The sequence below is a fragment of the Phocoena phocoena genome, chromosome 2 (assembly GCF_963924675.1).
Source record: "Phocoena phocoena chromosome 2, mPhoPho1.1, whole genome shotgun sequence".
Lineage (NCBI taxonomy): Eukaryota > Metazoa > Chordata > Mammalia > Artiodactyla > Phocoenidae > Phocoena > Phocoena phocoena.
The window spans coordinates 85,346,701-85,363,573 of NC_089220.1; the positions used below are offsets into that span (position 1 = coordinate 85,346,701).

At 35.9% G+C, this 16,873-nt stretch overlaps 1 protein-coding gene across 3 annotated transcripts in view; it reads right to left on the minus strand.

Annotated features, from left to right (window-relative positions):
* TMEM87A (transmembrane protein 87A) overlaps nt 1-16,873 on the minus strand; it is a 43,355-nt gene that overhangs the window by 20,265 nt on the left and 6,217 nt on the right. For all 3 annotated transcript variants that reach the window (XM_065900676.1, XM_065900686.1, XM_065900695.1), the window contains exons 4-10: nt 15,078-15,191; nt 12,892-12,945; nt 12,757-12,801; nt 8,779-8,896; nt 4,024-4,085; nt 3,042-3,225; nt 1,721-1,820 (exon numbers count right to left, since the gene is read on the minus strand). In XM_065900676.1, the coding sequence (XP_065756748.1) occupies nt 1,721-1,820; nt 3,042-3,225; nt 4,024-4,085; nt 8,779-8,896; nt 12,757-12,801; nt 12,892-12,945; nt 15,078-15,191 (677 nt within the window). The remainder of the gene's footprint in view (nt 1-1,720; nt 1,821-3,041; nt 3,226-4,023; nt 4,086-8,778; nt 8,897-12,756; nt 12,802-12,891; nt 12,946-15,077; nt 15,192-16,873) is intronic.

A 16,873-nucleotide genomic window follows, 5' to 3' on the forward strand; every position in this document is an offset into this window, starting at 1 on the left:
AAAAATCTTAGATCCTTGATACTCAAAGTACCTCTGAATCAGAATCTACGTTTTAACAAGATCCCCAGGTGATTCATTAGTGCATTACATTATGAGGTGCACTGCCTTAAATCATGTCTACCTAAGCCTTAGCAATATTTGTCCTTATATTTTGTTATATGCTAGAAAAACTGCAAATGAGCAGGAATTTATTTCCCCAATGGTGTTATCTTAGAAACCCAGAATACTGCCTGGCATACAGGAGGCAACCACATATGTTAAATGAACATATACATTTTAAAAGTGAGAACCCCCCATTCCCCTAATCCCATTTAAAGCAAAACTCCTTTAAATAAATGAATAAATTTAAAAAATTAAAGTCCCCCATTTCTTTAATTCCACTTAAAGCAAAACTCCTTGAATAACTGTCTATACCTAACTCCAATTCCTCTCCCCCTATTTAAGAGAGAATTCCCCTTATTCTCTCTTAAACTCACTCCAATCAAGCTTTTTGTCCTACCCCTTCATCAAAGCTGTTCTCATTTAAGGTCGCTAATATCCTCCATGTAGTTAAATCCAGTGATCACTTCTCAATCCTCTTACTTGACACAATTAATCACTCCCCCCTTGAAACAGTGTTCAGCTTTGTCTTCCACTTCACTGGTCACTACTCAATTTCCTCTGTCCTAATTCTACTTCACCTCATTGACTTCTAAATAATAATAGTCCAAGGGCTCAGTCCTTTGACCTCTTCTCTGTATACACTCACTTCCTTGATGATCACATCCAGTCTTAATGGCTTTAAATAACAGCTACATCCTTATGACTCCCAAATTTATATCTCTGCCTTAATTTCTCCCTCCTACTTCCCTCATTTGGATATCTAACTGACCTTCTAATCCTGCCTCCACTCCAAATTTATTCCATTTAAGATCTTCCTGAACTCAGTAAACGTCAGTTCCGTCCTTCCACTTGCTTAGATCAAAATAGTTGACATTATCCTTGATTCTAGATCAAAATAGTTGGCATCATCCTTGATTCCTCTTTCACATCACACATTTGATCTACCAGCAAAGTCTACTGGCTCTACATTCAAAATATAAAAGAATCTGACCACATCTTAACATTTCTTCCCCTGGTGTACATATAGCTTCTTCACCAACTTGGATCTTTGCTTAACTGCCAAAGTGAAGCCTTCCTTGAGCACCATATTTACAAATGAAAGTTCCACCTCCTGCCTAGAACTCTATATGCTTTCCCTGCTTTATCTGCTCACTGACATATTAGATTTTTCATTCACGTATTTTTATTTTACTCACGTATTTTTATCTGTGCACCAGTCTGTCCACAAATGTAAACTCCAAGTCTTTTGTTTTCTTGCTGTATCCCTAGGGCCTAGAATGTCTAATATATAGAAGGCACTCAAGAATGCTCTTCCCATTAAAAAAATATGATTTGCAAGAATACTTTGGAAGAGGAAAGTCACAATAAGTTTAAAAGTTTGATGTTTCAATGTCATTTGCTATACTGCAAGTTTTCCTGCAGATGCTCCTTAAATTCTAAGTAGTAAAATGAAACACTAATATTTTTCCAACTTTTACAAATCTACAATATTTCAGATACCTTTGATTTCAGAAATATTTCTTATATCGACTTTCAGAATTACACTGGAAACCTGTAACACTGTTTCAATTTAATCAGCATTTTAATTTGCTCTTCCATATAGGAAGTTAATACTTACTTGACTATGCCATATCCCAGACTAACTATGATGACCAGGGTTCGAGCCAATGAGCGTTTAACTGCTGAAAGCAGCTCTGCAAGGATCAGGGCACCTTGGACTGTAAGGAAGAAAAAAGGAGGGAAAAACGCAGTATGTAAACTAGGTTTGGGAAAAGGCACAATTCTAGAACCAGAATGTAGATTTCTAACACTCTTCAGAATAAGCACTGATATTAGTCCTACTTAAAAAGAATACCTCTTCTGCGATGTTTACAAGTACAAGCTGATATCACTTAGTATCTTACTCATGTGGATAGCAATCTGGGTGTGCTCAATTTACCTTCCCCCTCCACCTCCCGCTTCACTAAAACCTCAGCAAAATACCTCAGCCTACTTCAACAATTTATAGCATCTAAGGAATATTCCTCCCAGTTTAAAAAACTGTGAAATATAGCTACCTATATGTAGGAGAGCACAAAACACAACACAGAATTTTCAACTCACTTTCACATCTATTATTTTCAAGCCATTTCAAAGACCAGGGAAAGATCTAATTAGTATATCTTGCAACAAGAATTATTAAGAATTAAATGGTCTGATGAGAGAGAACTGAAGCTATCACAAAAAAAACTTCAGGGCTTCCCTGGTGGCGCAGTGGTTGAGAGTCCGCCTGCCGATGCAGGGGACGCGGGTTTGTGCCCCGGTCCGGGAAGATCCCACATGCCACGGAGCGGCTGCGCCCGTGGGCCGTGGCCACTGGGCCTGCGTGTCCGGAGCCTGTGCTCCACGGCGGGAGGGGCCACGGCAGTGAGAGGCCCACGTACCGCAAAAAAAAAAAAAAAAAAACTTCAGTACGAAACAATTTCTATCACTACCTGTTCACCTTACTAAACCATAAATACCCTCCTATTTTCTTGGTATTACTATATTTTACCAACCCCGCCCCCCAACCCAGTAACTCTGAAATCAAGGTAGGTCTTACAATCAATGGCATCTTACAATTAAATTAGCAGTATTTACCTTCTTTCTTAGATGCATATAATAATGGTACCTTAAAAATCAACAGCAACTGATATTCAATAATGATAATAACAGTCCCAAAGTGGCCACTACTGTAGTAACTTTTGTGGGTTTATTTCAATAAAATTACTCTTAAATAACTGAACCCACAATTTAAGAGATTAAAAACAGTCACAATCATAGTGATTCTGCTTAAGTTATTCTAATAATTAAGTAACTGCAAAGTAACAGCTACTTAATGACTGCTGACCTTAGGAAAATCGTCTTAAGTTTCACCTGCCAATCACTAACAAACTGGCAAACATTTTTTGGTCACATACCAGATTCTCCTTTGTATCGGATATTCTGAAATTCTGCATAGAAGACAGCTTTCTCAAGCATTCCCAGGAAGATGACAGCACCAATCCAAAACTGAATTCTCAGGAGATCTCTCCAATAGCAAGCAGACCATGCCAGCCACAGAACACCAAATAGGACATATACAATACACATCACCATGAAAAACTGTCATCCAAGTGGGTAAAAGAGAAAAAGAAGGATTAAGGCCAAGAGCCAATTTAGAATCAATACACAGTCTTAACATAATGTAAAAAATATACATATACATAAAAATATACATATACATAAAAATATACATATTTTATTTCTTTGAAGTTCAATACTAAGATGAAAAAACTGTCTCCTCTCGGGCAGAGAGAGACTACCTAAGAGTTTCCCTTAGAGAGTGACCAGTCTTTTGTATTAAAAGAGTTTTTTCAACTCACAATCTAAAATTATTTAAATGAAGACAATGAGAGGAAAAAAGGCACAGTAGGGTTAGGATACAGCTGAAGGCAAGGAAACACAACAGAGTGGGAAAACTATAAAAGTACAAGGAAAAAGAAAAAAACTCCACAAACAAAAGAAATCTGAAAACAGATTAAGGATGTTCTCAGACACACAGACTGAAAAGGAGAAAGTGTCATCATTTACTCATCCTAAATGGGATCAGAAACTATAGGGTTTTAAGAAGTACCCCATTTTGGATCCTAGAGAGGATGTGAGAGGTGAAATGACCTTTGAGGTACTTTCCAACTCTAAAATTCCACAAGTCACTGACTTCATTTTACAAATGAGAAAATGAGGCACAGGGGGGTTCACTGACACTTCCAAGATCACATTCTAGTAGGAAGTAAGTACAGAACTACAAGCAGTATTTTCTGAACTGTTCAGGAACAAGTCTTTAATACTGCCACAAAACATGGACAATCTTTCAAGCTAAACTCATTTAATGTTGAGGTTAAAGAATATAAGTTCACTTACAATCATCAATGGGTATTCTTCAAGCGTGAGGTATTCATAGGGACCTTTCACTTCAACAGTCACTGCCAAAACACAGTCCTCAGAATTAATGTAAAGAATGAAAAAATTAAACAAGAACATTGTCTGATATTTGATTAAATTAATGAAAACTCCATTGGGTAATTTACTTTTACCATTTCAATCCTGGTGAATATTACATTTGTAAAGCACTCTGAAATTCATGAAGTGTTCTGATGGTTTGTGCTGTGTCCTGCACAGGCCTCAGCATGACTCTGCTCTAGTCACTACCTTAGGTGGAAAAGCCCTCTGTTCCCATACTCACATCCTTTAAAGACTAAGTTGAATGTATTTCCTCCACAAAACCTGGTGAGCTGCCCAAGTGGAACTATTCCCCATCTCCTCTAAATTCCAAACATACTTCATGTATGCTTTTTCTTACATCACTAATATGCTTTGAAAGTATTGGACTTCATTCCTTCATTCTGCTGCCCTCTTTTTTCTTTTCTCTCTCCTTACCTATATTTTCCTACTGCTTTCTTTCATTTTTACCTACTTTAACTTTATGTGACTTTCATAATTAATATATCATTTTCAGAAGGTGCTTAATAATAAGGAAGTGTTTAATGAAGCAGAACAAATGACAGTAACAAGAATTTGAAAGATTTGCCTTCCTGAAGCAAACCTATAACTACTTTAAAATTGTAAGTGATAAAACTACTTGGATAAATATTAAGTATGATTAATAAATAAACTGATTTATCTAAGAAGTGATATCTATCACCAGAGAGAGACTATTCAACAAAAATTTCCTACTAATTTTTATCAAGCAAAAAGGACATACCATTATTAAAAGTAAATCAGGTCTAATACTTATATTAGAGCATCCCATAATAGCAATCACAAAAATTTCATAGCTGAACTGGTTAGTAATCTAAGCCCTCTTAATTTAATAAAAGAGTAAATAAAATAATTAGTAAATATTTGTCAATTCTTTGTTGACTCTACAGCAGGGGTCAGCAAAATATAGCACATGGACCAAATCTGGCCATCTATTCCAAAGTTTTATTGGAAAATAGTCACATCCACCTACTTACATACTGTTGATGGCTACATTTACACCACAGTGGCAGAGCTGGGTAGTTGTAGCAGAGAGAATATTTACTATCTGGCACTTTAAGAAAAAGTTGGCTAATCCCTGCTCTATGCTAAAATATAACATACATTTACTGAGCACTTACCATGTGACACACACTATGGAAAATACAGGAGATGGAAAGATGTAGAGGATGTTTTCTGCCATCTAGTGGATTACTATCTTCAGGGGACAGAGAGTTGGAAAGCAACAGAGAACTGTGCCCCTGAGCCAAACCCAGAAGGATGAGTGTGTATTTTCTATGATGAAGTAAAAAGCCATCCAGGTAGAGGACATTACATGAACGAAGACTGGTGTGAAAATGCATGATATATTTAAAGAACATGTAGTTCGAGACTCCATATGGTACCATACAGTAACATTTTGACACAAGGCAGCAAAAGGTAAACTGGGACAATTTGTAGAGTTTGTAAGCCTTGCTGCAGAATTGGACATTTTATAGTAACAGGAAGATATCAAAGGTTTTAATGAAGGTAAGAAAGATGATAAAAGTGTTTTAGAGAGAGAATTTTAGGACTTTCACAAGGTGTAGTTAAGTTTTGAGTATCGTCTTTTTAGTTCCAAACAACAGATGTATAAAACAAAAAAGAGAGGAAACAAAAAGGACATGAGCTCAAAAACAAGATAAACAGCTCCATGTATCAAAACTGAACAAAAACTCAGAACAGTGCATGAGGTTGAATCCATGGTCATGGTGGACTCTGGGCCCCAAAGTATGCTACAGTAGTTGAGCGTGCAGCTCCTGTGGGATCACTGAAATTAGTAGGAGTCTAAGATAAAGGGGAAGCAGAGCCAGATTTGATGCATGAAGAGCCTGAAGTAGAGTGGAGCAAGGTTTCTTCTCCACCCTTTTCAAAGAAAGAAGGTACAAGGTAAATCTTGGCAAATGCTCCTTGAAGACTATTACTCATTAGGAAGCCATGGGCCTAGATACAGGAGGATATACATATGTCTTGGGTCTAGAAACTGCCAGGCCACCTCTGGTTTGCCTAGATCTGCTATATTCCATATTACTATGGAGAATAAGACCCATCTCTGTCTTGGGAATTAAACATTCAATACAAGAATCCATAAAAAACAAAAGTTTAAAATTAAGTCAAATGAAATAAAGAATAAAGACGAAAGTAGAAACTAATGAAATAGACAATGAAATAGAAAAATGAACAAAACCAGAAGCTGGTTCATTGGGATAAAAATATAGTAAAACAGAATTCTAGAAATATTTTAAAAGTTAAAAAGAGAAGTCACAAAAGCAATATTAAGAATAAAAAAAGATTTTTTTTTTTTGTAAAGTAATATCATTACTAACTTTAGGCTAGCAAATTTGAAATCTTGAATGAAATGGACAATTTCTCAGTGGGAAAAAAAAGAAAAACCCTGATTCAAGGAAAAATAGAAAAACTAAAGCTAAAATACTTATTACTATTAAAGAAAATAAATCGGTTGTTGGGACTCCGCTGGTGGTCCAGTGGTAAAGAATCAACCTTCCAAAGCAGGGGATGTGGGTTCGATCCCTGGTTGGAGAACTAAGATCCCACATGCTGCGGGGCAACTAAGCCCTCGTGCCACAACTACTGAGCCTGCGTGCCTCAACTGGAGAGCCCAAGTGCCACAAACTACAGAGCTCACGCACTCTGGAGCCTGCACACCACAACTAGAGAGAAGCCCATGTGCCGCAACAAAAGATCCTGCGTGCTGCAACTAAGACCTGACACAGCCAAAAATAAAAGAAAGAAAGAAAATATATCAGTTGTTTAAAATCCTCATGGCATGGGACTTCCCTGGTGGTCAAGTGGTTAAGACCCCGTGCTTCCACTGCAGGGCGATCCCTGGTCGGGGAACTAAGATCCTGCATGCTGCACAGTAAGCCAAAAAAAAACCCCAAAAAACCAAAAACCTTCATGAGGGAAAAAAAGAACATCAGGCCAAAACACTATCATAAGTGAGTTCTATCAAACATTCAAGGAATGGATAATTCTATCCTTACAAAAACTGCTCAACAGAATATAAAAACGGGACATTCTCTGATTCATCGTACGAAACTCGCATAACCTGGATGCCAAAACCCATAGAAGATGTGCAAGAAATTAAAATCATAGGCCAATCTTACTTTGAACATATGACAAAAAACTCTAAATAAAATTCTGGAAAATAGAATCCGTGTGTGTGTGTGTGTGTGTGTGTGTGTGTGTGTGTGTGTGTGTGTGTGTGTGTGTGTATCAAAGCTAAATAGTGGCATCTTGGAAATTCAAGAATGGTTTAACATTAGAAAACCAGTTAATGCAATGCATCACATTAACAGATTAAACGAGGAAATCTATATGATCAATTTAATCAATACAGTTAAGCATTCCACAAAACTGAGTATTCATTCTCAATACTAAAAAAAGAAAAAAATTCACTTAGTAAACCAAGAATAGAAAGAAATATCCTGAACCAAATAAAGAATATTTTTTAAAAATCTACAGTGGGGCTTCCCTGGTGGTGCAGTGGTTGGGAGTTCACCTGCCAATGCAGGGGACACGGGTTTGAGCCCTGCTCAGGGAGGATCCCACATGCCGTGAAGCAACTAAGCCCATGCGCCACAGCTACTGAGCCTGCGCTCTAGAGCCCGGGAGCCACAACTACTGAGCCTGCATGCCGCAACTACTGAAGCCCACGTGCCTAGAGCTCGTGTTCCGCAACATGAGAGGCCACGGCTATGAGAAGCCCACGCACCGCCAACAAAAGAGTAACCCCCGCTCACTACAACTAGAGAAAGCCCACGTGCAGCAACAAAGACCCAACGCAGCCAAAAAATAAATAAAATAAAAATCTTAAAAAAAAAAAGACAATAAAAAATCTATAGTAAACATCATACTTAATGGTGAAATGTGCTAATATTGCCAATAAAGTCAGGAGCAAGAAAGGATGGCCACCATCATTGTTTCTATTCAACATTCTACTTGAGAAAGCAGGGGAGGGAAGAAAACTGTAAAAGAGAAGGAAGAAACAAAAAAAGAAACCACAGAAGATAAGACCAATTAGTAAGTTATTGTAAAATTCTAGGTAAGAAATGATGAATCCCTAAACTGGGCAGCAAAAGTAGAAAGGAGAACACTAAGAAAAATTGAGACATTAAAAAATTATCCAAGTCAGTTGATTTAAAAATTTCCAAGTTTTGACTTCATAACTAAGTTTTAACAAGTCTACTGAGAACATAATACTAATTGAAAATTTTAAAAGCAGGAGGATCAAATGAAGGAAAATGAAATCTAGTATCTATAATACATAATAAGAAAACATACATGAAGTGCCTATCACATACATATTGAATGCGGAAAAATGTTAATTTCTCTCCCTCAATTTTTCTACTTGACAACATTCTTAATTTATTATTCCCTCTTTATTTTTTTGGCTGCACTGCGTGGCTTGTGGGATTTTAGTTCCCTGACAAGGGATCGAACCTGTGCCCTCTGCAGTGGAAGCATGGAGTCCGGACCACTGGACGGCAATGGAATTCCCCTTATTATTACCTCTTTAAAGCAATTTTACACTACCCACCATGCGACACAGCTAGATAACAGTAATACAAATGATAAAAAGAAACAAAATGTACTTACTGGTAAAAAGATTACTTAGTGAATTTTCTTTTGATGATTCTTTGGAGGGTGAAATGCCAACATGTACAATAAAAATGTATGGTGCATCTTGCCAAGTTTTCAAGGGCTCATGCATTACCTAGAGAAGAAAGAAGACATCAAATCTCCCAATCTTAAGAATTAAGAACACAGGTTGGCGGGAGGTGGGTGAGGAATTGGGAGATGGGGATTGACACATATACACTATTAATACTATGTATAAGACAGATAACTAATGAGAACATACTGTATAGCACAGGGAACTCTATTTAATGCACTGTGGTGACCTAAATGGGAAGGAAATCCAAAAAAGAGGGGATATATGTATATGTAAAGCTGATTCATTTTGCTGTACAGCAGAAACTAACAAAACATTGTAAAGCAACTATAATCCAATAAAAATTAATTTAAAAATTACAAAGTGGCAAAAAAAAACCCACAGGTTAATTACACAATATGAATATTTCGTTCCAGAATGTGCCCAGAAACTTGGTTGAGTCCTTCACTTTTACTCATTAAAACAGTAGCCAAAACAAAACAAACAGGCCTACAGCGTATACAATAAAGTAGGTTAATTATAAATTACTAAAAGGCAGGACATCTTATATTTTGTTATACACAAAAATCTCATGTTTAACATTTTTCTTTTAACAAAGAAAACCTCAATTTAAATTCCTAAAATGAAACTCTACTTAAGCCATGCTAAGATGCTAGGTTATATTTTATACAGATATCCCAAACAAACTAAAGAAATTTAATTTAAATCACCTGGAAAAAATCACCCATGATGACATCGGTGAATTATAAACACCAGCTCCTGAATCTAATTCCCTTTGCTCAATGCCCTTCCCAAGACCACCACAATTTCTGCTAACGAGGTCTCACATTTATATCAAAAATTTAATCTTGGCTAGGCTATATGGAAAGCAAGAGTCACTGTCCCCCAAAGTCAAGAAAGTAGAATAAATAGCCTCCATTGTTTATGGAACTGGTTACCTGATCCAAAGCCAGTTAGTCTGTGCACAGTCCTACCAAAAAGCCATCAAAGGATGTGTTGCCTTAAATGCTAGATGGACTATGGACCTTCACAAAAGCAAGACTAAAACAGAAAGACGAGGGAGATGAACATAGAAAAAGCTTGGCTGCTTCTTCCTCATGTCTGAAAGGAGGCACTACTACTTAGACTTGCAATTTATTACTTTCTGGTCTTAAAAGGAACTTTTATCCAGAGACCTCTGGGTAAGCTTCATTGATCTATGAAACCCCTCAAAGTGGATAATAGATTCTGCATTTTCCTAGGGAGCCACAGCTTTTCTCAAATGCTAAAATTATCCTACAACCCAAGAAAATTCTGAACAAGAGTTCAAAAATTATACTCCATGATACAAATTCAAAGTGTCAAAACAAAGCAGATTAAATGATTCTTCAGCTTTACATTTACTAGGTTATCTTAGTAACTTAAGGACATAAATGTCATGTTGAATCATACGTTGATTTACCTCTGCCTGATAGTCTCTTTCTGACAAAATGCAGGGGCACTTTGTAAGAAAACTGTACATATTCAAAGTTACAGGTAATCATGTCCTATTTATCCACTGAACCTCTCCTGAACTTAACTGTTCATTAACCAGTAAAACTTTGGTACAATAAGCTGCTCTGTTATTAATTTTACATATCTTAAAAATTACCTCTTACAAATCTCAAAGGGACTGATTCTCATATTCCAAGATTTGATAAAGTTTGCACTTAACTCTGAAATATAGATATTTTGACCCTGTAAAAATAATATTCATAGGCTAGGCACTCTGTTAAGCATGTAATATTTATTACTTTCTTTAATTCTCACAACAATCCTATCAGATACTATTACTAGCTCCTTCAACAGGTGAATGGATAAACAAACTGTGGTACATCCAGACAATGAAATATTATTCAGCACTAAAAAGAAATGAACTATCAAGCCAGGAGAAGGCATGGAGAAACCTTAAATGCGTATTACTAAGTGAAAGACACCAATCTGAAAAGACTATATATGATTCCAACTATATGACATCCTGGAAGATGCAAAACTATAGAGACAGTAAAAAAAAAAATCAGTGATTGCCAGGGGCTTGGGGATAGGGAGGGATGAATAACTGGAGCACAGGGGATTTTTAAGGTAACGAAACTATTCTGTATGATATTATAATGGTGTTTATCTGTCATTTTACACTTCTTAAAACCCAAAGAATGTACAACATAAAGAACTAACCCTAATGTAAACTAGACTTCAGTTGATAATGATGTGTCAATGATGGCTCATCAATTGTAACAAGTGTACCACACTGGTGCAGGATGCTGATGGTGTGGGAGTGTGAGTGTGCATTTGTGGAGGTGGTATGCGGGAACTCTCTGTGTTTTTTGCTCAATTTTGTTGTGAACCTAAAACCGCTCCAAAAAATAAAACTTATTAATAGAAAAAAAATTATAATAGTCAACATATCACATTATTCCTTAAATCAAACCAGAAAATTCAGTTAATCAAGATATTAAATCTTTTCTTAGGGGAAGGGACAGAGAGAGGCCCCTTCCTCTAAAAAACATGTTTTATCAGAGTTTTAATAAAAGTGGGTAGAGATACTGAACTTATTAGTATCCTTTAAATAGGATTATATTCTCTTAGGCTCAATTTCAGGAAGAATAACCAAAGGACAGATAATTCTTTGACTTCTTTTGACTATAAACAAACTAAATATTTCTAAATACTACTTGTGATATTCAACAGGGTCATCTTTTCAGCCAGCTTTAATCACTGGGAACAGGGCTCAAGCCCTGAGTAGAACTTAAAAGTATGCTATGCACAGAAGACCACTGAATAAAGCACAATTACAAACAGCCAATATGCATGTAAATGGATATTCAGCATCAACAATTACTTTTTAATACAATTTACAAAAATTTAACCTGAAAAACTGCATAAATCTGTTTTAAATTCTAATAGCCATTGTTTGTGAGGAAAGAGAGAAACGCAATCTTACTTTCTTGGGACCACAAATCACTACAACTTTTCTCTAGAGCACTCTGACAAAACATTACAAAAGAATTTATAAACTGTGCATATACTTGGACCCAACAGTTTCACCTCTAGGAATTTAGGCTAAAGAAAATATTATAAATGTGCACAAAGATACGGCTAGACACTATGAACATGATTCTATCCATAACAGTGAAAATTTGGAAGCAACTCAATGTACATCAACTGGGAGTTAATTATAAAAATCATGGTAAAATAGTAAGCAGCCCAAGAGAGGCCTGAGTAGGCCCTAACTGCTCACCCCGACTGATCTTAAGGCTCTGTACAAGAAGGAAGTAAAAGTTAAAACAGAGTTTTAAATTGTGAAAGAAGACAGACACAGGCCACAAATTGTATGATTCCATTTATATGAAGTGAACAGAACAGGCAAATCCACAGAGACAGAAAGAATAGTGTTTGCCTAGAGCTGGGGGAACAGTGTAATGAGGAGTGACGGTTAATGACTGCATGGTTAGTTTTCGGGGTGATGAAGATGTTCTGGAATTAGACAGTGATTGGTGGCCGTACAACTAAAAACCTCTTAATTGTACATTTTAAAAGGGTAAATTTTGAGATGTACTCTTCCAATTATATTCTATCACAAGATTTTACATGGAGTATAAGGTTCTTCCTTAAAAGTTTCTTACTATTTACAAATAATATTTATAAGGTGATAATTACAAAACAATACAGACTGATTGTAGCAAACATGGAAAAGACAGAAAACATAAAAAAGAAAATAAAAATCACTCACGATATCATCCAGATATAACCGTTATTAACATTTTGGTGTATAACTTCCATTCTTAAGTTTCTTTTTAAATGTAAGCATAAGATAAGAATTTAAAATAAACAAACACAAGAACACTAAAATGTGTTCAATGCCCTAAATTCCCTATCACACTTACAGTTTTTTCTCCAGTAAAGGTAAGATTTGTTCCATTCTCCTTGGCCTTCAAACAAACAAACAAACAAACAAAAAAGAAAATTAATTCAGAATTTCTACTGTACTCTCAGAAATATATAAAAAGGAAAACAATTACCTCCTGTTTTTCTCCTAAAAGAGGCAATCGATGCATGAAATCCCCAGAAAAACTCTATGAAAGAAATAGAAAACCAAAATTAAAGATGTATAACAGCAAAAGAAAAGCATAGCACAAAATCCACAGAAACAGTTAAAGCAAAACATATAAAAGTAAACATAATAATATGGCAGTAACAGACAAAATACTTCCAATTAACCACAAACAAGTGAATAAAACCTTGCTAGAAACTAAAAAATAGTATCAAACCAAACTGGCCACTCAATTTTTCTATAAGATTACAGATATTGTCATTCTTGACAAAACCTTAGACAGAAAACATACGAGTAGGATAAATGGATGTCATAGTTCCCTGAATTTCTTCTACACATGAGGAAAATGTGGCTCAAAGCTATAAAGCTTTAGATACAGAAATGGGATCTGAACCTAAGATTCCTAACTCTGAGGTCCACTGCTCCTTCCATCACAACACATGCCATGCCTGTAAAAAAAACCTCCACTAATTACCTTTCTTACCAGTTATCAGCAAAGGAGGCATTATCCTTCCTGAGTAATTAGGGCATGTATTTCAATTCTACATTAGACTGGAGGAGGAAACCTTATGAAGAGGGGTTTATGCCAAAACCCTGGAAAGCTGATAGCAGATCTAAAAGTAGTGAACCTTGGGCAACAATATACAACAGGTAACTTTCCACAATCAAATCCAAGAAAGGCCAACCAATCCTCCTAGCCTGGGGGATAAATTTGGAAAACCAACAGAAAACCCCCTACTCAACATCACATTGTGCCTAGCTTTCTTTTTCTACCATACTTCCACTATTTTAAAGCTATTTTCTTTTTATCCGAGGTCATAAAATCTACAGTATGACAAGAACACAACCCTTGTAGTTCAATTATCAATGACTTCATTTGCTCATCAATTAATAATTATTAAGTAAAAGACTTCTTATCAATAAACTTTACTTCTAGTAAGTAGACAGGAAACCTAACTTTCCATGAACTTGCCTCTTCAAGGAAAGGTGCTAAATAATCTGAAGCAGTGTTTAAATGCAGTAAAACAAAGTAAAGGCTATAGCTAAAATAACTATTTTCAACACCTATAAAATACATAATTTTTCTATCAAAAAACTGGGGTCAGATTCTACTTCTAAGAAAGGAGAATTTTATAATATAAACCCCATTTATATGATTACATATATATAAGCATTGAAATATACAATATTGGGAATTCCCTGGCAGTCCAGTAGTTAGGACTTGGTGCTTTCACTGCCATGGCCCAGGTTCAATCCCTGGTCAAGGAACTAAGATCCCACAAGCCACAGAGCACGGCCAAAAAATAATAATAATAATATAAAATAAAATAAACAATATTATTCACCTCTTCCCCTTTATTTGAAAAAAGTTGTAAAGTTCAACCCTTTGATTTCAAGTCTATAGTAGGAAAATCTAAAGATGTTGATTCTGGGATATATCAATTAGATGAGATGACAAGAGGCTTAAAAAATGAGGGTTTCAAAAGTCCATCAATGGATGAATGGATAAAGAAAATGTGGTATATACGTACAATGAAATATTATTCAGCCTTAAAAAAGAAATGAAATTCTGATGCATGGTATATGGACGAACCCTGAAAACATTTTATTACGTTAAAGAAGCCAAAATAATACTGTACGATTTTACTTCTTTGAGATATCTAGAGCAGTCAGATTAACGGAGAAAGAAAGTAGAATAGTTGTTACCAGGGAAGTGGAAGTGGAAGTGGGGGTGGGTGTTTTTATTATTTAATCGTTATGAAGTAACCACTACAGATGATGAAAAAGTTCTGGAGATGGCTAGTGCTGATAGTTGCACAACAAGGTGAATGTACTTAATGTAACTGAATGGCACACTTAAAAATGGTTATAAATGGTAAATTCTATGTTATATATATTTTACTATAATAAAAAAAACCGGGGCTTTGCTTTTTACACACAAAGGAAAGCACATCCTCTCTCTGAGATGAATATTTAAGTGGCTGACTATGTACCATATACATGAACATAGTCATGTATGATGACTTGTTCAGAACATGATTCTAACTTGCTTCTGTCAGAAGGAATTGAGGAGTGAGAAATGCATATTACCAAAAATACAGCCATCATATTATTCACCTCTTCTATTTCCCTCCAACTACTATCAAATATTACCTGTGTTTTAAAGAGTTCACTGCAGTTTTGGAACAATTTTGATGATGTTTGATATTTCCCAGACAAGCCTTTTTTTTCCTTAAGGTTTTCCAAGTATGTCTCCACTTCTTCTGCCTGGAAAAACAGAGAAAATACAAAGTATTTAACTTATGTAAGATATTTAAAAGAAAACAAATAGATTGCCTTTGGTACAAATATAGTTTTGGATTTGCTGTTTTTAAAATTAACAATATCTTGGGCTTCCTTGGTGGCGCAGTGGTTAAGAATCCTCCTGCCAATGCAGGGGATGCCGGTTCAAGCCCTGGTCTGGGAAGATCCCACATGCCACAGAGCAACTAAGCCTGTGCACCACAACTACTGAGCTTGTGCTCCAGAGCCTGCAAGCCACAACTACTGAGCCCACGTGCCACAACTACTGAAGTCCTAGAGCCCGTGCTCTGAAACAAGAGAAGCCATCGCAATGAGAAGCCTGCGCACGGCAACAAAGAGTAGCCCCCGCTCGCCACAACTAGAGAAAGCCCGCGCGCAGCAGCGAAGATCCAATGCAGCCAAAAATAAATAAATAAAAATAAATAAATTTACAAAATAAATAAATAAAATTAACAACATCAGATAAAGACTATATATTAGTATTCAAGAATCTAATAGTATTGGACTCTAAAGTGCAGAATTCTAGTCTATGACTCATGAAGGATAGTTCCTCTTAAAAATTCTAGGAAGACTGGGAAACTGTCAGAGTCCACAGGGTTTTGTTATAAGAAAATATACTTACAAGAGTTCCTTGACTAAATTAACACCACCAACAACAACAAAAAAAAACTTGTGCTTCTAAGCTAGAGCACAAAACTGTTGTAGCCACTCACAGCCCACTATTAATACTATGAAAAAAAAAATCATCATTTCTCTGGCTTCATCAGTTCTGTGAGTTTTCTCCCATACCAACATCCCTAATCTCACCCTCTTTTTTTCGAAGCTCTAATTTCACACCTCCAACTATTTGCTTGTCATTTCCATAATTCTGTCCTGTGACAATTCAAAATAATTTTTACATTCTTAAGTTGTCCTACCCATGAAGACTGAATCTGATAAGCTTAACCAGTTTTTATCACAAGTTTCAAGCATATGTAAACTTAACTAGTGCTCAATTAGGAGAAAAGGTCAATGATATTTCAAACCATATTCTGGAAATATTTCTCTAAATTCTTCAGTCCTCATCACACCAATCTTACCCAATGTTATACAACAAAAGCAAAATACAATCAGCAACACTACAAAAAAGATAATGTAAAACCCTAATACTGGGCAGAAATTCAAAATGCTTAAGGTTTAAAAAACCAACTGGATGGTGGACATTTTTTAAAGACTAGTCCTATTATTTTTTTAAAAGAAACCTCAAGAATAGTAGGGGAAATGTAAAAAAGAAAAGAAATGATGCAAATAGTGGGATGAAAACAGAATGCAAAAGGCCTGAAAAATCCATCTAGGAGCTACATATCTTCAATGCTCATATACAGTGTATTATAGCAACTCTGAAAGTGTGGCCCATGGATGCTTTCATGAGGTTTAAGAGGTCAAAATTATTTTCATCTTCATCATCATCATCATCATCTATTTGCCTTGTACTGACAGTGCAAAAGTAATGATGCGAAAAATGGCAGCCTCCTATCAGTGGTACCTAACTGTACTAGTTAGTAGTCATTGTACTCTCACAGTCACAAACTTGCAGTTAAAAAAAAAAAAGGCCAGTTTTATGTAAGAATGCCCTTGATGAAACAGTAAAAATTATTAATGTCATT